Here is a 20,439-nt window from a genome sequence, read left to right as displayed (position 1 = left end):
CATAATATCCTAACTTCTGCTCTCAGTACTTTGATCTATGAAGCTCAACTTTACGACCCCAACTACCTGTAACACAACCTTTAAGGAATTATGGATCTGTATTCCCACATCCCTCTGTTCCGGAGGGAAATGTGACACACTCTGGGTTTCCCTCCACAGATGCTGCCTGACACAGTGGGCTCTTCCGGCTTTTGTGTGTGCATTTTTCTGCAATCCTGTACTGCTGTGCTGGTTGTGGCCAGCAGATGGCAGTCATGGGCAGGTTGGCCCAAGGCACCTGACTCTTAAAACACCAGATTCTGCGGATGCTGGATATCTTGAGCAACACACACTCAAAACACTGGAGGAAGGGTCTCGGCCCAAAATGTCGACTATTATGTCCATAGATGCTGCCTGACCTGCTGAGTTCCTCCAGTATTTTGTGTGTTGCACCTGACTGTTGGTGCAACTTGACTGTTGTCTAGTTTTTATGTTTTGAGATCAAAATCAAATTTATTATCTCATTGTTTTGCATCAGCAGTAGTATAAAAAGCAGTAAAATGTAAATTGCACACTAAATAAATAGTGCAAATGAAAGGATTAACAAGGTGGAGGTCCTAGGTTCAAGGGCTTTGTACCTCACATGGGTCTGGGAGTTCCTGTCGGAGCAAAGTGCATTTTGTCATTGGTACGGCCGTGCAGAGGAGCTGTGCTGCCAGTGGAGAAAGTGGCCCATTCATCAGAGCGTGCTGAGAATGGAGGATCCATGCCACTACCAAGAATCGGTAAAGTCCATTGATGAGGTAAAAGAAGCAAATATCCTGGTAATGGAATTAGAATTGGTTTATTGTCTCATGTACCAAAATACCTGAAAGCTTGTCTTGCATACTGTTCATACAGATCAATTCATTACACAGTGCACTGAGGTGTGGTGGTTGTCCATTGTATCCAATGATGACAGGAAACCTGTGTGAGAGAATTTTTAAAGTGGAAATGTCATTGCACTGGGGCAGTTCCACTCTCTTGACCTTGGAAGTTCAAGTCCAGTGGTACTAGTAAGTGTCAAAAGCTGGGGACTTCCCTGGTTGCAGTGGATGACCATGACATCGTCTGAGCCTTGTTGTGCCCTTCGCTCTCCACGGAGCGTTGCAGTTCCACCCTCCTGGCTGCTGGATCTCACTGTAGATTTCATCCGCCCGGCCCGCTGGAGCTGGCTTTGCGTGCCAGGACAGGCATTTAGGTGCCACAAGTTAAAACAATAAGAATGCAAAATAAGTAGATTCTGCAGATGCTGGAAACCTGGGGCAACACACACAAAATGCTGGAGGGGCTCAGCAGGTCAGGCAGCATCTATGGAAAGGAATAAATTGTTGATGTTTCGGGCTGAAACCCTTCATTAGAATGATGTGTAACTGCTACAAAGTGCAGTGCAGGTAAACAATTAGATACAAGATTATAATAGGGCAGATTGTGAGGTCAAGAATCCAACTTGTTATACTAGGGAACTGTTCAATAGTCTCTTAACAGTAGGATTGAAGCTGTCTTTGAGCCTGATGATATGTGCTTTCAGGATTTTGTATCTTCTGCCCTTGCAAAGAATCTGATAATCAGGTATAAAATCCTCAAGATCAGGGTTTCCCGACCTTTTTTACAGTATGGATCAATACCATTAAGCAAGGGGTCTGTGGAGCCCAGATCAGCAACCCCTGATCTAGGTGTTACTGTACTTGGCACAGGCATAGTCCAATCACTCCAATTGAGTATGATGTTCTCACAAGGGGTTATTCCTTAATGGAGAATGCCAGTACATGACTTTGTTTTATGTGGGGAGGCAGGCACCACGGTCCTTGACAGATTGGAATCCAGGTCCAGTGGCATGTAATGCAAGATGGCTGGGGATCCTTCACTGCTGTTGTGATCTTCTAACAGCTTAATCGTTGTGGTCTTGGTTAGATTGTTCTTTGTGTGGAACCTCCCCCTTGACCTATTGCCATGGGCGACCCTACCTGGAGCTGAATTTCAGATGGCATCACTCTCGTGGTATCGGTCCCTCACAAGCCTCTCCACCACGACAGAGTGAAGATCATCAGAGAAGGTTTCCTGCAACTACACTATAGCCAATCACCAGTGATGTTTGCCTCTTCAATGGTACGATAACTGGTGCACAATGGGAGACCAGTCGAAGCTGATCTACCTGGGTGCAAATTTGGTTCAGCTTTTACAATCTCAGCTGACAAGATCGCGCAAAAACATGATTACAGTAAAAATAGGTTTTAATAACAGAATGTTGGTAATAGAAGGACTTAATTAGTTAAAAACTGCAGTAGGTCTTGATTACAGAATGAAATGATTATCCACAGTTTCATATTTGTGATCTGCTGCTGCTGTAGCCCATCCACTTCAAGGTTCGACATGTTGTGCATTCAGAGATGCTCTTCTGCACACCACTGTATTAATTGTTAGCTTGAACCAGTCTGGCTATTCTTCTCTGACCTATCATTCTAGACGCTGTTTGCATGATTAGTGGTCTCTGAGACACTCAAACCACACTGTCTGGCACCAACAATCACTCCATGGTCAAAGTCACTAACACCATATTTCTCCCTCATTCTGATGTTGGGTCTGAGCAACAACTGAACCTCTTGACCATGCCTGCATGCTTTTATGCGTTGAGTTGCTGCCACATGACTGGCTGATTAGATATTTGCATTAACGAGCAGGTGTACAGGTTTATATTAAATTATGGCCACTGAGTGTGTTTGATTGATTTTGGAGTAGGTTAACAGGTTGGTACAACATCATCTGGCAAAATATCTGTACCGTGCTCTACCATTCTAAGTTCTAATTTGCTTAACAGTATTACCGCACTATAGCATTAGCTTAACAATCAGGGTATGGTAGTGTAGTAGTTAGCTTCACCATTTACAATGCCAGCAGTTGGAAGATCAGGATTCAATTCCTTCTGTGGTCTGTAAGGATCTTTGGATGTTCTCCTCACGAACGCATGAATTCCTTCAGGGTGCTCTGATTTCCTCCCACGTTCCAAAGACATAAGGGTCAAGGCTAGTGAGTTGTGAGTGGGCTACGTTGGCCGAGAAGCTTGGCGACACTTGCAGGTTGCCTCCTTCACATCCTCGTACTGTGTTGGTTGTTGATGCAAACAACGCTTTTCACTCTATGTTTCAATGCACATGACACATATAAAGCTGATCTTTGAACGGGACTGAGCTGCTTTGGCAAATCATGACAAGGATAATATTGAGGGGTCAAATATGAAGTGCAACCCACTCAGAGTCCAGCAGTGTGGAGTGCTGTTGTGCACAGTGAAAAGGTCTGTTCCTGAGCTGATTATTACAGGATTACCACAATGGGCACACACTAGTATTCATGTTAAGTTAAAACATTAATGAAGTTACTGAAATTTGGATGAGACCCATAAGACATAGGGGCAGAATTAGGCCATTTGGCCCATCAAGATTCTCTGTCATTCCATCATGGCTGATTTATTTTCCCTCTTAACCCATTCTCCTGCCTTCTTCCTGTAACCTTTGATACCCCTACTCGTCAAGAACCTATCAACCTCCTCTTTAAAAATACCCAATGACTTGGACTCCACAACCATATGTGGCAATGAATTCCACAGATTTGCCACCATCTGAACACTTAATTCTGCATTCTCTTATTGTTTTCTTCAAAGCACTGTTGATATGAAATGAGCTCTATCAATGGCATGCCAATTTATTTCCTCTGTACGTCAGTACATCTGACAATAATGAAGCAATTTACCAATTTAAAGATGGTGTTCAGTGAGAGGAAATTTCTGCTCATTTAACAGCAGATGTCAGTCAAGGAGCCAACTATTTTAAGAGCCCAATCATAAACCAACAAATAATCCTACAGAAAATGCCAAATACCCTCCAAAATCCATAGATTCCACAAATCTGAAACAAGAGCAGAATAGCAAGTAGCAGATAAATTAGTGTGTTTATTAAAATGGTGGACATAATTACAATTCAGTCCCAGGTAGTTGATGTTATTTATTACACAAAATTCAAAGTGAATTTATTATCAAAGTACATGTATGTCACCATATACAAGCCCGAGATTCATTTATTTGCAGGCATACTCAGTAAATCCAAGAAACATAATAGAATTAATGAAACACAACAGGGCAGACAACAACCGGTGTACAAAAGACAACAAACTGCAAATAGAAAAGAAACAAAAGAAATAATATAAAAAATTAAGCAATAAACATTGAGAACATGAGATTAAGAGTCCTTGAAAGCAAATGCATAGGTTCTGGGAACAATTTAGTGATGGAGCAAGTGAAGTTATCCACTCTGGTTCAAGAGCCTGATGGTTGGGGGTAATAATTGTTCCAGAACCTGATAGGGTGAATCCTGAGGCTTCTGGATCATCTTCTTGATAGCAGTGAGAAGAGAGCATGGCCTGGGTGGTGGGAGTCTGGGATAACGGACACCGCTCTCCTGCAACAGTGCTGTGTGTAGATTTGCTCAATGGTGGATTTTACCGGGGGGGGGGGTCACTGCTACGTTCCAAGTCTCTACTATGGCTCCCTGTTACCATGTTAACACATTCCACACCTCTATCTACCAGTTATTATTCCTCACTATTCTCTCTGCTATAATATGTACTCTTTTACTCATAAGCCTTGTGTTGAGTTGTCTCTCCCATTTGTTTCTTGCAGAAGGACAAAGCAGTGGAGGTTGACGGAGAGCTGGCCATGGTCCTGAAAACCTCTCGCTTTGCCTCCCACTTTGATATTCAAATCATTGAGGAAGAAAAGGAATCTTTGAAAGATGGGTACCAGCAGGTGAATAGGAACATCGTGGTCCAGTACCTTTGTGCCTACCACCTGTTCTAAAGAGGGGGAATGGTTCAAGAACGTAAAACCACCCACTGTTGTGAAATTTGAATGCTATCAAACATCACAGTGCTGTGATCAACACACAAATGATGGAGGAACTCAGCGGGTCGGCTAGCATGTATGGGGGTGGAGAAAAAACTGTTGACGCTTCGGGCCAAGTCCCTTCATCAGGACTGGAAGGGATGGGGGAAGAAACCGGAATAAAATGGTGGGGGGGGGGAATGGGAAGAGTTCAAGCTAGAAGGTGGTAGGTTAGCAACACACACAAAATGCTGGAAGAACTCAGCAGGCCAGGCGGCATCTATGGAAGCAAATAAACAGTTGCTGTTTTAGGTTGAGAAACTTCATCAGAACTGGAAACAAAGGGGAAAGAAGCCAGAACAGGAAGTTGGGAGGAAGGAAAGGACAACAAGCTAAGAGGAGATATCTGTGACCAAGTGAAGGGGAATGTGAGTGGGTGGGAGAGAGAGTTGAAGTGAGAAGCAGGGAGATGATAGGAGGAAGAGATAAAGAGCTGAAGAAGGAGGAATCTGATCGGAGAGGACAGTGCACTCTGGAAGAAAAGGAAGGAGGAGGGGAATCAGAGGGAGATAATGGGCAGATGAGGAGAAGAGAAGCGGCGGGGGGGACTGGGAAAGGAAAAAGAAAGGAGAAGAGGGGAGAAATTACTGGAAGGTTTCAATGAAATCCCCCCGCCCCATTCTCCTAAACTCCAGCAAGTACAGACTCAGAGCCATCATATGTTAACCCTTTCCTTCCTGGGATTCCTCTGCCTCTCTGGTTTTAAATAAGTTCGTGGCCGATCTTTTACTCAGTATTAGGGGATAAATTCAAGATGATTGGAAAAAAGTATGGAGGAATGTCAGAGGAAGCTTGTTTTTATTTCACAGAAGAGTGTTGGGTGCCTGAAAGGCACTGGCAGGAGTGGCAGTAGAGGTAGATACATTAGAGAGACTTAGATAGGTATAAGGATGATAGAGAAATGGAGGGCTACGTAGGAAGGAAGGTTTAGATTGATCTTGGAGTAGGTTGTAAGCTGGACACAACATTATGTGCTGAAGGCCTGTACTGCGCTGTAATGCTCTATGTATCTCGTTTCTGCACTAATCTCACATTCTATAATACCAAGCATTGATCGCTGATTCCTTTAGTATCTTACAATCTATTGACCTTAATCCATCTAATGGCTCATCCGTTCATAATCACTTTTTGGTGAGATATAGTTTCTCTTGGCTATTTATTGAAAATACTTTGCTACCCACTGTATTATAGCAGGCTTTCAACGATCTGAGAAAACAGAAGGGAAATCCGGGGCAAAAGGTCACCCAAGTTGTAACAGAGGTCTAGAGCATGTTACCTGAAAGGTTGCAGGCACAAACAATCCATAGGGCCATTAAACATAGGAGCAGAATTCGGCTACTTGGCCCATCGAGTTAGCCCTGCCATTCTATCATGGCTGATTTATTATCACCCTCAGCCTCGTTCTCTTGCCTTCTCCCCATGATCTTTAATGCCCTTACTATTCAAGAACCCATCAATCTCCACTCTAAATACATATAGTTGTCCACAGCCACATCCATGGATTCACTACCCTCTAGCTAAAGAAGTTACTCCTCAATTCTGTTCTAAAGGGACATCCTTCTAGTCTGAGGCTGTGCCCTCTGGTCCTAGGCTCCCCCATTATGGGAAACATCCTCTCCACATTTACTATATTTAGGCCTTACAATATTTGGTTGGTGTCAATGCAATCCTACCCCATTCTTCTAAACTACAGTGAGTACAGGCCCAAAGACATCAAATACTCCTCATACATTAATCCTTTCATTCCTGGACCCTCACTAGGAAGCTGAAAGTAAAGGAACTGTTCAGAGACTGTGATCATAATATGATAGAATTCACCCTGCAATTTGAAAGGGAGAAGCTGAGGTCAGATGTATTAGTATTACGGTGGAGTAAAGGGAATTAGAGAGGCTTGCGAGAGGAGCTGGTCAAAATTGATTGGAAGGGGGTACTAGCAGGGATGACAGTCAAACAGCAATGGGTAGAGTTTCTAGGAGCAATTCAGACGACACGGAATAGATGCATCCCACAGATAAAGAAGTATTCTAAAGGGAGGATGATGCGACCATGGCTGAAAAAAGAAGTCAAAGACAGTATAAAAGGAAAAGAGAGAGTATATAATATACGTTAGAAGATTGGGAAGCTTTTAACAGCCAGTAGAAGGCACCTAACAAAGCAATAAAGAGAGAAAAGATGAAATATGAAGGTAAGCTAGCTAATAATATAAATGAGATCCCAAAAGTTTGTACGTTCCTTCCCGTGTGTGCGTGAGTTTCCTCCGGGTGCTCCAGTTACCTCCCACGGTCCAAAGATGTACTGGCTAGTAGGTTACTTGGTCATTGTCAATTGTCCTTGATTAGGCTAGTATTAAAAGGGCGGGTTGCTAGATAGTAGACCAGAAGGACCAGTTCCTCGCTGTACATCTAAATACATAAGTAGTAAATATTCTCACTGAAACCAGGACTTGGTGCTTACCCATTCTAGAAAACTCTTCTCTCTCTGTCTCCAGTACTGCCACCTGAATCCCTTCCTTCTGGCTGACAAACTGGGATCATCCATTCAGAAATGCTCCAAAGCACAGAAGGGTTCCCTGTGCGAAAATCAGGAGGAAGAAGAAAAGAAAAATACAATGGTGGAAGGTTAAAGATTTTGGTTTCACCTGGTTTGAGGGGCCATGTCATTCCTGCAAACCACTTTCATTAATTTTGAATAAAGCACCATTGGGAAAAAAAAAGCCCTTGCCTTATTTCCTTTAAAGTGTCTGTCAACATTATCTTTTGTTCAATAGTACTGGAATGGTGAAATTACTCAAGAACAAAGTTCTAGAATCTGTAATTTGAACCAAAGGACACAAATTAAACTGCAGAATTGGTTTATGTATGTTGCATAGCTGGGGTTGGAGGAAAATGCAGGAGCCTTAGGTTCCATGCTGCAAGGATTGATAGGTGAGGCTATAGACTCGTTTTGGCAGACTTTGAGGTTCATGGTGCATTTATTTCTGGATTCTGGTTACTCTTTTGTTTTGCTGTTTTTGAGCGGTTTGATTAGGGTGATTGATACTGACTGGGGTGTTTCAGCGGAGAATGGCTCTGTATGCTGCCTGCTGAACTGAACTAAACTGAATACTACTGACTCCTGTTTTTATGTTTGATATTCTATTTGATGTTTGCTCATTTTTTGCTGTTTGCGCAATTTGTTTTTTTTTCCCGCTTGTTGGGTGTTTGATATTTTCTTAAACAGGTTCCATGGTGTTTCTTTGTTTTGCGGCTGTCTGTGGGAGGACAAATCTCAGTTGTATTCTGTATACAGACCTTGAATCTTTGAATGTACCAAGGTACAGTGAAATCTTGTCTTGCATACGGTCCATACAGATTAATTTATTGAAGGGAAAACAATAACAGAATGCAAAATAAGGTGTTACAATAAGAGAGAAAGTGCAGTGCAGGTAGGCAAAGTGTAAGGCCATGAAAAGGTCAAGAGTCCATCTTAACATACTGGGGGACCATTTAATAATCTTATAGCAGGAGAGAAGGTGGTATGTGCTTTCAGGTGAGAAGGGTGAATGCCTTGGGTGTTTGCGATTTTGGATTATGTTGGCCGCTTTACAGAGGCAGCAATAAGTGTAAACAAAGTCCATGGAGGGGAGACTAGTTTCAGGCTCCAGGACCACACAGGTCAAGTGTAAGTGGGCATTTATCATTCAAATTGGCAGGACAGTTTGGAAAGTGATTAAAAATGTATATAACATCCTATAACATAGAGAAAAAATACAAGAGGAAGGAAGTCTACAAGAAATTTTAGAGAACATTGATTTTGGCTGCATCACAGATATTACATCCAGTCCTAGACACTGTACTTTGGAAAGGATTTGAAGGCCATAGGATACAAAACATACTTTCTATAAATTTAGATTAAGGGATGAGGGATATCTTTTACACAGAGAGACTTACTTTTCTATATTTGTCTCTCTCTATTCTCCCAAATAGCCAAGAACTCACAGTGGTCATCCAATTTAATTCCACTTCCCACAACCAGATGCAGACTGGTGGAGCAACACCTTGTATTTCATTTTGGCAGTCTCCAACCTGACGGCATCAGCTTTGATTTCTCTAACTTCAAAGTTCAAAGTACATTTGTTACCAACGTATGTATACTTTATACAACCTTGAGACTTGTCTCCTTACAGGCAGCCACAAAACAAAGAAACCCAATAGAACCCATTAAAACAAAAGACCAACCACCCAACGTGTAGAGAGAAAAAGAACAAATTGTGCAAATTAAAGGCATCCATTAGTCTTGCGAGACCATGGATCTGCACCTGGAAAGTCTTCACTCTCTAGGGCGCAGGCCTGGGCAAGGTTGTATGGAAGACCAGCAGTTGCCCATGCTGCAAGTCTCCCCTCTCCACAACACCGATGATGTCCAAGGGAAGGGCACTAGGGCTGATACAGCTTGGCACTGGTGTCGTCGCAGAGCAATGTGTGGTTAAGTGCCTTGCTCAAGGATACAACACGCTGTCTCGGCTGGGGCTCGAACTCGTGACCTTCAGGTCCCTAGTCGAATGCCGTAACCACTTGGCCACGTGCCCACAAATAATAAAAGTAAGTAAATAGCGTTCAGAACTGAAGTTCACAAAAGTGAATCACAGACACAAAGCCAGGCATCACTGCAGATTCACTTCTGGTAACCACTCCCCTATGTTTCTGACCTCCTTCCCCAACCTGTTTTCCCTTTTTCTTGTAGACCGTTACCCCTTCCCCTTTCCTTTTCCCTTCCCATTCCCCACCCTTATGGCCTGTCCTTCACTATCAGCTTCGTCTTTCTGGTTTTACACTGTCTACCCCCTCTCACCCGGATTCACCTATCATCTGCCACGGAGTGTAGAAGAGGGAAGGGTTAGATTGATTTTAGAATAAGTTAAGAGGCTGCCTCAACATTTTGGGTCAAAGGCATGTGTTATACTGTACTGTTCTACATACAGTGGCCACTTTATTAGGTACACCTGCACACCCCGTTAATTGAAATATCGAATCAGCCATCATGCGGCAGTAACTCAATGTGTAAAAGCATGCAGATATGGTCAAAAGGTTTGGTTGTTGTTTAGATCAAACATCAGAATGGGGAAGAAATCTTATTGTCCTGCGTAAACTGCACTTCCTCCGTAACTGTAACATGAAGTGATTTTGACTGTTGGAATGATTGATGGTGCCAGTCAGGTGGATTGACTATCTAGGAAACTGCTGATCCTGGGATTTTCATGCACAACTGTCTCTAGAGTTTACCAAGAATGGTGCAAAAAACAAGAAACTTTCAGTGAGCAGCAGTTCTGTGGGTTAAACTGCCTTGCTAATGAGAGAGGTTAGAGGAGAATGGCTGGACTGGTTCAAGCTGACAAGAAGGTGACAGTGACTCAATAACCACACGTTACAACAGTGGGGTGCAGAAGCGCATCTCTGCAACATGTTGAACCATGAAGTGGATGGGGAACAGCAGCAAAAGACCACAGTGGGTAAAGTAGCCACTGAGTGTTTGTGACATCTTTTCACATTTCTGCACACTCAAGACACTGTACCAGACCCCTGATGCACCCTTTCACAGCACATCTGTATAAGTTTGTTACAGTGATCGAACCTCCTTAACCTTCTAAAAAAATGACTGTATTGTATCTTATGATTGTTCTTCTTCTTTCCACTACCAGTCTATCCCTTTCTCAGCACCTCCTCTAGCCCGTCCTTCATTCTTCAGCTTGCCCTCTTCCTCCATCCCTCACTCCCAACCTCTAGCTTCGCTTACCCATCCTCCTTCCCCTCCAGTTCACACCACAGCCACTTCTCTTTCCATCACCTCACTATCTTCCAACCTCCATCCCTCAGTTCCCTCCTGTAGTCCTTCCCAACACCTGCTCATCAAGTGACTATGTATTCTTTCAACTCCCCCCCATTCCAGTCCAATCTCCTCCAGCCCCACCTTTCAGCAATTCCCCTCTCCTATTTGTCCCTACCCCTTTAACTACCATATTCCTCAGTTCCCGCAGTCCCCAGCCAACACCTTATCCAAGGCCTCCCTTCCTTACCCCATCCCCTAGTTCCAACACTTTCCCGTTTGAATGCTCCATATTCCCATCTGGGCATAGTATTTTTCCCAGGGGAGGGGAGCCTAAAACCAGACAGCATTGGTTTTAATTGAGAGGGGAGAAAGATTTAGAACATGGAACATAGGATAGTACGTCACAGTATTGGACCTTTGACCCACAATGGTGTGCTGATCTATATAAACCTGCTCCACGATTAATCCAACCCTTCCTTCCTACACGGCCCCGTAGCCTTCCATTTTTCCTACACCTTTGTGCCCATCTAAGAGTCTGTTAAATGTTCTAATGTATCGGCCTCTACCACCACCCCGGTAACACTTTCTACACAGCTGCCACTCTCTGTGTAAATAACCTACCCCTGACATCTCCTCCCCATATGCTCCTCCAATCACCTTAAAGTTATGCCCCGAGTATTAGCTATTTCTGCTTTGGGTAAAAGTCTCTGGCTGTCCACTTGATCTATGCCTCTTTTTCAATATTTTTATTGATATTATATAAATTACATGAATACATATACAAAATTCATAAGGATACAAGTAAATAATATGAATTACAGTATATTTAAATCACAGTAATATGATCACAGTATCCCATATTCCAAATCAATCATGTATAAAAAAGATTGAATTATGAAATGAAATAAAATTAAATTATTGTATTTTATCAAAGAAAACTACCCCCACTACCAAAATGAGCTGGTTGGTTTAAAAAAGAAGAAAAATACCTTACCATATGATATTATTATAATAATTGCTCAGATCCATACTTTAATAACAGTTCAAAGATTGTGAAAATAATTCAGAAAGGGTTCCCATAACATTAGAAAATCATGTTTCGAATCAGAAATCGAACAATGAATCTTCTCTAGATCTAGGCACAACATAACATCAGATAGCCATTGAACATGAGTGGGTGGGGCGGCCTCCTTCCACTTGAGCAAGATTGTCCTCCTGGCCATAAGAGGCATAAAGGCCAATACCCGCAAATTAGATGGTTTCAATTTTGTAGCACTATCCTCAAAAATACCAAACAAGGCAGTCAAAGGATTGGGCTTAAAGCTGTCATTGAAAAGTGCAGAAAAAGTTTGAAATACATCTTTCCAGAATTTTTCAAGGCTTAGACATGTCCAAAACATATGAATTAGTGTGGCCACTCCATTAGTACATCTATCACAGTAAAGGGGAATATCTGCGTAGAAACGGGAAAGCTTGTCTTTGGACATATGAACTCTATGTATCACTTTGAATTGTAATAAATAATGACAAGCACATAATGATGAAGAATTAATCAATTTTAAAATAATCTTCCAGCTCTCTTCAGATATGAAAATCTGTAAATCCTTTTCCCAATCTCCTTTGATTTTCTCTAAAGAGGCCTTTTTCAGTCCCAACAGTAGACCATAAATGTAAGATATTAAACCGTTATCAAAGGGTTTTAGATTAAAAATTGTATCTATTCTTATCTGGACTTGTAGGAAATGTAAGTAATTGACATCTTTAAAAACCTCTAATCTGTAAGTATCAAAAAAGTGAGTGTTGGAAAGGTTAAATATCGTTGAAAGTTGCACAAAAGAATAGAGATTCCCTCCATCAAACAACTCCTGAAATCGTTTAATACCCAGCTATCCCATTCTTTAAAAGATAAATCAATTAAAGATGGTTTAAAAAACAATTAGAAAATATGGGACTTGAAAGGGAGAATCTCAATAAACCAAAATGTTTTCTACACTGTAACCAAATCCTCAATGTTTAACCACCACATTGTCAATTAGTTTATTTAAAGATAAAGGAAGCAGGGATCCAAGTAAAGAAATAACGGAAAATTTTGTAACAGAGTTGACTTCCAAAGAAACCCATGTAGGGCAATTCTCATGGTTAATGTAATATATCCAGAATGTAATATTACATATATTAATTGCCCAATAATATAACCTAAAATTGAGTAAGGCAAATCCTCCGTTCTGTTTGGTTTTTTGAAGGTGAGCTTTATTTATACGAGGTTTTTTATTCTTCCATATATAGGAAGAAAGAATTGAATCCAAAGAGTCAAAAAAAATTTAGGAATAAAAACAGGCACAGCTTGAAAAAGGTATATACATTTACGTAAGATATTTATTTTAATAGAATTGATTAGGCCAATCAGTGATAAAGTGAGAGGCGACCAATTAGAAAATATTTTTTTAACCTAATTCAATAAACTTAAAATATTTTCCTTAAATAAATCTTTATAATTCTTAGTAATTGTTACTCCTAATATGTAAATTGTTTTCTTAAAATTTTAAAAGGAAGGTTAATATCAATTGGTATTAAATTTTTTAAAGGAAACAGTTCACTGTTCTGTAAATTTAATTTATATCCTGAGAACTGACTAAAATTAATCAGTAAACGGAACACAAGTGGTAAGGAGGTTGTAACATTAGATATAAAAAGCAATAAGTTATCAGCATAGAGTGACACTTCATGAATAGTATCTCTCCTTCTCTGTACATACATCTACTGATGCTTCTGGACACATCTTCAGTGATGTTCCTGGAATCATCGGATATTTTCAGGTCTTTCAACATCATACAACCTCCTCCAGGTGACCCAGCCGGGGCTGATCAGACCCCAGCTTGTGTCCAGATGGCTAGCTACTTATGACTCCATGGCTCCCCTCTTTTGAGCCACAGCCATCTTGAGGCCCTCTCTCCCGCATCGGTGGTACTGCAGATGGCTCTCCTCTTCCTCTCTCCCTCGATGCCCAAAATGCTGAAGGCTCTAACTAAAGAACGGGCTACAAATCCCCTACAACCAACCTCCACTGAGAGACACCTCGCTCTCCATCCAGCCTGCTGACAGTTGCTGACCAGTCCTGAGTACTTGGAGAGCTTCCTTTCAAAGGCCTCCTCCAAGCTATCTTCCCATGGAACTGTCAGCTCCAGCAGCACCACTTGCTTAGTAGACTCAGACACTAGGACAATGTCTGGTTGCAGGGTGGTGGCTGTGATATGGTTGGGGAACTTCAGCTGCCCTTCGAGGTCCACCAACAGCTGCCAGTCCCTTGCAGAGGTCAGAATGCCTGCAGATGCTCTTTTGGCAGGTATTGGCTGCTTCCCAGCTCTGACAAAGGCAATGGTCTGCTTGGAGGGTCGGGACCACTTCGCCCACTCAACTCCTGCGCTGACGGCTTCAGCGATGGTCTTCAGGACCTGATCATGCCTCCACCTGTACCGTCCCTCACCAAGTGCCCTTGCACAGCCACTGAGGATGTGCTCCAGGGTTCCTCGCTTGGAGCACAGTGGTTAAAATACCAGTAATCTCTTTAGACTCTCGAAAAGCAATTGCTAAGGGTTCTAATACCAAATCAAAAAGTAGAGGGCTCAAAGGGCAACCTTGTCTAGTTCCACGTTGGAGTTTAAAGGGTTTAGCATTCTGAAAATTAGTAAGAACCCAAGCGGAGGGAGATAAATAAAGTAATTTAATCCAATGAATAAAATTAGGTCCAAAATTAACTTTTTCTAAGGATGTAAATAGATAGTTCCATTCAACTCCGTCAAAAGCTTTCTCTGCACCCAAAGATATCACAAATTCTGATATTTCTTTAGATGGAGAGTACATAACATTTAACAAACACCATATATTAAAATAGGAATATTGATTTTTAATAAATCCTTTCCGATCATCTGAAACTATAGAATATAAAATATTTTCAAGTCTGCGAGCCAACACTTTAGATAAAATTTTAGTATCAAAATTGAGTAAAGAGATAGGCCTATACGAAGAACATTCAGTAGGATTCTTACTCTTTTTGAGGATGAGCGAAATAGAAGCTTCGTAAAAAGACTGTGATAATCTTCCTACCTTAAAGGAATCTGTAAGGGTAGAACATAAGTGTGGTATAAGCAAGAAGGAAAAAGCCTAATAAAACTCTCCAGAGAATCCATCGGGTCCTGGGGATTTCCCAGAATGCTATTCTCGAACAGCCTGAGCAACTTCCTCCTGGGAAATGGGTTGATCCAATTGCCTACGATCATCTAACGAAAGATTAGGAATATTTAATTGATCTGAAAAATTATTCATTGCAATATTATCATTAACGGTCAGAACTATACAAATTAGAATAAAATTCCTAAAAGTGTCATTAATTTCAAGGTGGTCAGTTGTCATGTCCCCATTAATTTTACGTATTTCTTTAATTTGCTGCTTGGCTATAAATGGCTTCAATTGATTAGCCAGTAGCTTACCAGTTTTATCTCCGTGAATATAAAATTGACAGCTATCTTTTAAAAGTTGGCTTTCAATTGGATATGTTAAAAGAAGATAATATTTAGTTTTAGTTTCAATGCCTCAATGAGATTCTCCCCTTCATTCTTCTAAACTCTAGTGAGTACAGGCCCAAAGCCATCAACACGCCTCGTAATTAACCCCTACATTCCTGGGATCACTCTCATGATCAACCTCTGGACCCTCTCCAATGCCTGCAGACCATTTCTTAGATAAGGGGCCCAAAACTGTACTCCAATACTATACTCCAAATGTGGTCTGACCAATGCCTTTATAAAGCCTCAGCATAACATCTTGCTTTTATATTCTAGTCCTCTTGAAATGAATGCTAACATTACATTTCCTTTCCTTACTACCGACTCCACTTACAAGTTAAACTTTAGGGAATCCGGCACAAGGACTCCAAAGTCCCCCCGCACCTCTGTTTTCTGAATTTTCTCCCCATTTAGAAAATAGTCTACACCTTTATTCCTACCAAAATGCATGATCATACATTTCTGTACATTATATTGCAAGGGAGATGAGGCTGAGTACAGGACTATGGTAGGAAACTTTTGTCAAATGGTGTGAGCAGAATTATCTGCAGCTTAATGTGAAAAAGACTAAGGAGCTGGTTGTAGACCTGAGGAGGGCTAAGGCACCGGTGACTCCTGTTTCCATCCAGGGGGTCAGTGTGTTCATGGTGGAGGATTACAAATACGTGGGGATACGAATTGACAATAAACTGGACTGGTCAAAGAACACTGAGGCTGTCTACAAGAAGGCTCAGAGCCGTCTCTATTTCCTGAGGAGACTGAGGTCCTTTAACATCTGTCGGACGATGCTGAGGATGTTCTACGAGTCTATGGTGGCCAGTGCGATCATGTTTGCTGTTGTGTGCTGGGGCAGCAGGCTGAGGGTAGCAGACATCAACAGAATCAACAAACTCATTCGTAAGGCCAGTGATGTTGTGGGGATGGAACTGGACTCTCTGACAGTGGTGTCTGAAAAGAGGATGCTGTCCAAGTTGCATGCCATCTTGGACAATGTCTCCCATCCACTACATAATGTACTGGTTGGGCACAGGAGTACATTCAGCCAGAGACTCATTCCACTGAGATGCAACACAGTGCGTCATAGGAAGTCATTCCTGCCTGTGGCCATCAAACTTTACAACTCCTCCCTCGGAGGGTCAGACTCCCTGAGCCAATAGGCTAGTCCTGGACTTATTTCCTGGCATAATTTACATATTACTATTTAATTATTTATGGTTTTATCACTATTTAATTATTTAAGGTACAACCGTAACGAAAACCAATTTCCCTCGGGATCAATAAAGTATGACTATGACTATCTGGTACCTTGTTGCCAATTCTCCTAATCTGTCTAAGTCCTTCTGCAGCCTCCCTGCTTCTTCAACACTACCTGCCTGTTCTACCTATCTTCAGATCATTTGCAAACTTGACCACAAAGTCGTCAACTCTGTCATCCAAATTGTTGACATATTTGTTGAAAAGGGGACCCAACACAGACCCCTACAGAACACCACAGTCACCAGCCGCCAATTTCAGCTGAGTGGCAACAAAGACTATGCATGGCCACTCAGTTTAGAGGGAATAGGGATTCCTATCCCCAAACTATTCTTCATCCCTCAGTCACTTCCTATCATTTATTACCTCTTATCTCCTCCCTCAACTCTCAGCCCTCCCTTCATCTGCCATGCAGCCCCTCTGTCATGCCCCAACCCCTTCTCCCTTCCAGTCTTCTCCTAAGGCCTTTCCCCTCCCCTTGGGCGCAATAGTAGCGTAGCCGTTAGCTTGGGATGTCCAAGTTCAGAGTTCAATTCTGACACCAACTACGCTCTCCCATGGAATGTGTGAGTTTTCTCCGGGTGCTCTGGTTTCCTCCCGCAGTCCAAAGACGAACCAGTTAGCAGGTTAATTGGTCATTTTAAATTGTCTAGGGTCAGGTTAAATTGGCGGATCGCTGGGCAGCATAGCTCGAAGGGCTGATTCCCCACTGCATCTCAGTAAATAAATAGTTAAGTACAATGTCCCCTCCCTCAATTCCCTCCTCCTCCTCCACTACCTTCTTTCCTTCCCCACCCTCATTTCTCTCCACAGCATTTCTCTCATTTCCTTCCCTTCCTGCGTCCTAATTCCCTTCCACTCACCACAAATCCCCTATTTTGCCTTCCCTCCCTTAATTTCCTCCTCCTTCACTACCTTCTATTCCCTCGCCAACCTCTTCACAGCCTTTTCCTCATTTCCTTCCCTTACTGCTCCCTCCCCTCCATTACTTCTCCAGCACCCCCCGGTTTCCCTCCCCTACCTCCTATCCGCCAGCACCTCCCTCACTTCCCATTCCGCCAACACCCTCACCTTCCTCTCCACCGCCTCCACTCCAGCCCCTCCCTCCGTCCCTCCCCCTTCCCTCCGCTCCTCTCGCTTCGGCCATGACGGTGGAACAAAATGTTCTGCAGCAACACTCGCAGAAGGTAAAGCCCCGCGGCCGCCCCGCTGTCCGTCAACCCGTCCCCTGCTGTCCCGTACGTCTGCCCAACAGAGACAGGCCGCCCGCCGGGGTCGCTGCTCCCGCAACCGCGGGCGAGGGCGGGGCCCGGGCTCTTGTTTACCTCGCTGGCCCGACAACGCCAGTCCGAGGCCTCGGGCCCAGCGCGGCATCTCTCTCCGCGTCCGAGAGAAGGTGGGAGAGGAGAGGAGGAGGAAGCAGGCGAGGGGGGAGAGAGAGGGGTGGAGTGCGGAAAAGTGAGTTGGGAAGAGAGAAGGATGGGGGAGGATTGGGGAAGAAGAAGGTAGAGTGTGATGGTAAGAGGGAGAGAGGGGAGAGGATGAGATAGGGAGAGGAGGGAGGGAGGGGAGAGGATGGGATAGGGGAAGATAGGGAGGGAAGGGAGTGGATGGCATAGGAGGGGGAAGATAGGGGAGGGAGGGCATAGGAGGGGGAAGATAGAGAGGAGAGGAAGGGGAGAGGACGGGATAGGAGAGGAAGATAGGGGAAGATGGAGGGAGGGGAGAGGATGGAATAGGAGGGGAAGATGGAGGGAGGGGAGAGGATGGGATAGGTGGGGAGGATGGGGAGGGAGGAGACAGGGAGAAGGTGGGGTAGGAGGGGAAGAGAGGGGGAAGGGAGGACAGGGTGGGATAGGAGGGGAAGAGAGGGGGAAGGGAGGACAGAGGGTGGGGTAGGAGGGGAAGAGAGAGGGGGAAGGGAGGACAGGGTGGGGTAGGAGGGGAAGATGGGGAAGGGAGGGCAGAGAGTGGGATAGGGGAAGATGGGGAGGGGAGAGGGTGGGTGGGATAGGAGGGGAGATGGGGAGGAGGGAGGTTGTAGGGGGTGTGGGGAAAAGATGGAAATGAGTGAGGGGGAAATAAAAGGGGGGAACAGAAGGGAGAGGAGAATAGAGTTGGAAGAGAAAGGGACTGAAGGGAAGAGAGATGAGAAAAAGGGAAAAGATGGGAGGGAAAGAATGTAGGAAGTGAGGGGGAAGAAGGGAGCATGAGGAAGGGAGAGAGAGAAAGCTAGAAAAGGGAGGGGAGAGAGCAGATGAGCGAGGGAGGAGATTGGAGAGAAGATGAGGCAAAGGTGTGGAAGAGTTGCTGAGGAAATGGTAAGGGGGCAAGGTGGGATGTGCTGGAGAAAAAGACTGATTAGGATGCTTCTCTTTTACTAAAGCTCCCTCTGCCTTTTTGTGTGTTGTCTGTCTCAGTACCAAATTCCTTCTTGAAGCCCTTGTACTTTGGGTAGAATTTGTCATACTACGTTTGTTTTCTCGAAATCATTCAGAACTTTTAATTCCATGGTAAAAATGATTTAGAACTTAACTGGAAAAATCTGAGCTCTGATGCAGTTGCGTTTAATGCTGCGTTTATGTTGTACAAGATGTAATAGTTTACTTCCTGTCTGGAGCTGCCATCTTTCAGACAGGACATGAAGTTCAGGCTCTGCCTGCCTCTTGTGGGCATGCAAAATTCTGTCTGTTTCAGAGTCACAGGATATCAGAATTAGGTTTATTATCACTGATGTGCGTCTTGAAATTTGCTGTTCTGCAGCAGCAATACAGTGCAATGCATAAAATATGTGATAAATTACAATAAGGAATGTATATTATATATGCCATCATTATGTATCATGTTGTATGACATGGGTGATCCATGGTCTTTCTGTGACCATGATTGTTCTTGGCAAATTTTTCTTCAGAAGTGGTTTGCCATTTCCTCTTTCTGGACAGTGTCTTTACAAAACAGATGACCCCAGCCTTAATACCTTTCAGAGATTGTCTGCCTGGTGTCAGTGGCCTCCATTCTATATTATTATAAATTATATGGAGTTCGAGAAGAGTGAAAGAGTGAGGTAGTGTTCATGGACCGTTCAGAAATCTGATGGTGGAAGGGAAGAAACTGTTCCTGAAACCGTGAATGTTTGTCTTCAGGTACCTCCTCTCTCGTGGTAGAATGAGAAGAGGGCATGTCCTGGGTGATGGGGGGGGGGGGTGGTCCTAAATGAGACACTGCCTTTTGAAGATGTCGTCGGTGGTGGGAAGGCACATGATGGAGCTGGCCGAGTTTTAACCGTCTGCAGGAGAATGAGCTGTCCTCAGGGTTGTTCTCCCAAACTTATAGATTATTTACCTTGCTCTCTGTGGGATTTTGCTATGTGCAAATGAGGTGCCCCATTTAACGCACACACAATGCTGACTCAGCAAGTCAGGCAGCATCCATGGAGAAGAATGAATAGTTGATGTTTTGGGCTGACACCCTTCAGGACGGGAAAGGAAAGGGGTAGAAGCCAGAATAAGAAGGTGGGGGGATGGGAAGGAGTATAGGCAAGAAGGTGATAGGTGAGGGGGGAATAGGGAATTTGCTATTAGTGACAGTGACTGCACAAAATATTGTTTTGGCTGAGACCCACACTAGACATCCTTAGGCTGTTGTGTAACAGGTTGTAGTTATATCTTCACTGCATATTATCACATTTTGTGTAGAATTATCTATTTTCCACTCACTGTTATATAATAGGCTTTGTGGCGTATTTCCCTGTTGCTGTGACGTTGGCCTAGATTTGAAGAGAGTCAGGGAAATTCAGATTTTAAGGTGCTTTTATAAGCTTGTGATTATTCATAACAGATTTTGCCAGCCTTACTGGAACCCCTGTCT

The 20,439-nt window shown here is 43.3% G+C and overlaps 2 protein-coding genes across 9 annotated transcripts in view; both read left to right on the top strand.

The window, feature by feature from the left end:
- LOC140198804 (arsenite methyltransferase) overlaps positions 1-7,679 on the top strand; it is a 70,898-nt gene extending 63,219 nt beyond the window's left edge. For all 3 annotated transcript variants that reach the window (XM_072259850.1, XM_072259849.1, XM_072259848.1), the window contains exons 9-10: positions 4,691-4,816; positions 7,440-7,679. In XM_072259850.1, coding sequence (XP_072115951.1) covers positions 4,691-4,816; positions 7,440-7,574 — 261 coding nt within the window. In that variant the 3' untranslated portion in view covers positions 7,575-7,679. The remainder of the gene's footprint in view (positions 1-4,690; positions 4,817-7,439) is intronic.
- usp25 (ubiquitin specific peptidase 25) overlaps positions 1-20,439 on the top strand; it is a 551,935-nt gene that overhangs the window by 264,773 nt on the left and 266,723 nt on the right. The window contains exon 1 of one of the 6 annotated variants that reach the window (XM_072259852.1): positions 17,584-17,759. The exons of 1 other annotated variant lie outside the window; for it this stretch is intronic. In XM_072259852.1, coding sequence (XP_072115953.1) covers positions 17,718-17,759 — 42 coding nt within the window. In that variant the 5' untranslated portion in view covers positions 17,584-17,717. Of the gene's footprint in view, positions 1-17,583; positions 17,760-20,439 lie in introns of those variants that run through there. 4 more of the 6 variants (XM_072259856.1, XM_072259853.1, XM_072259854.1 and 1 more) reach the window with 4 other exon arrangements.

This window comes from Mobula birostris, chromosome 6 (assembly GCF_030028105.1).
Source record: "Mobula birostris isolate sMobBir1 chromosome 6, sMobBir1.hap1, whole genome shotgun sequence".
Classification (NCBI taxonomy): Eukaryota; Metazoa; Chordata; class Chondrichthyes; order Myliobatiformes; family Myliobatidae; genus Mobula; species Mobula birostris.
Note: the sequence above shows the minus strand (reverse complement) of the source record. Positions and strands in the feature narration are given on the sequence as shown.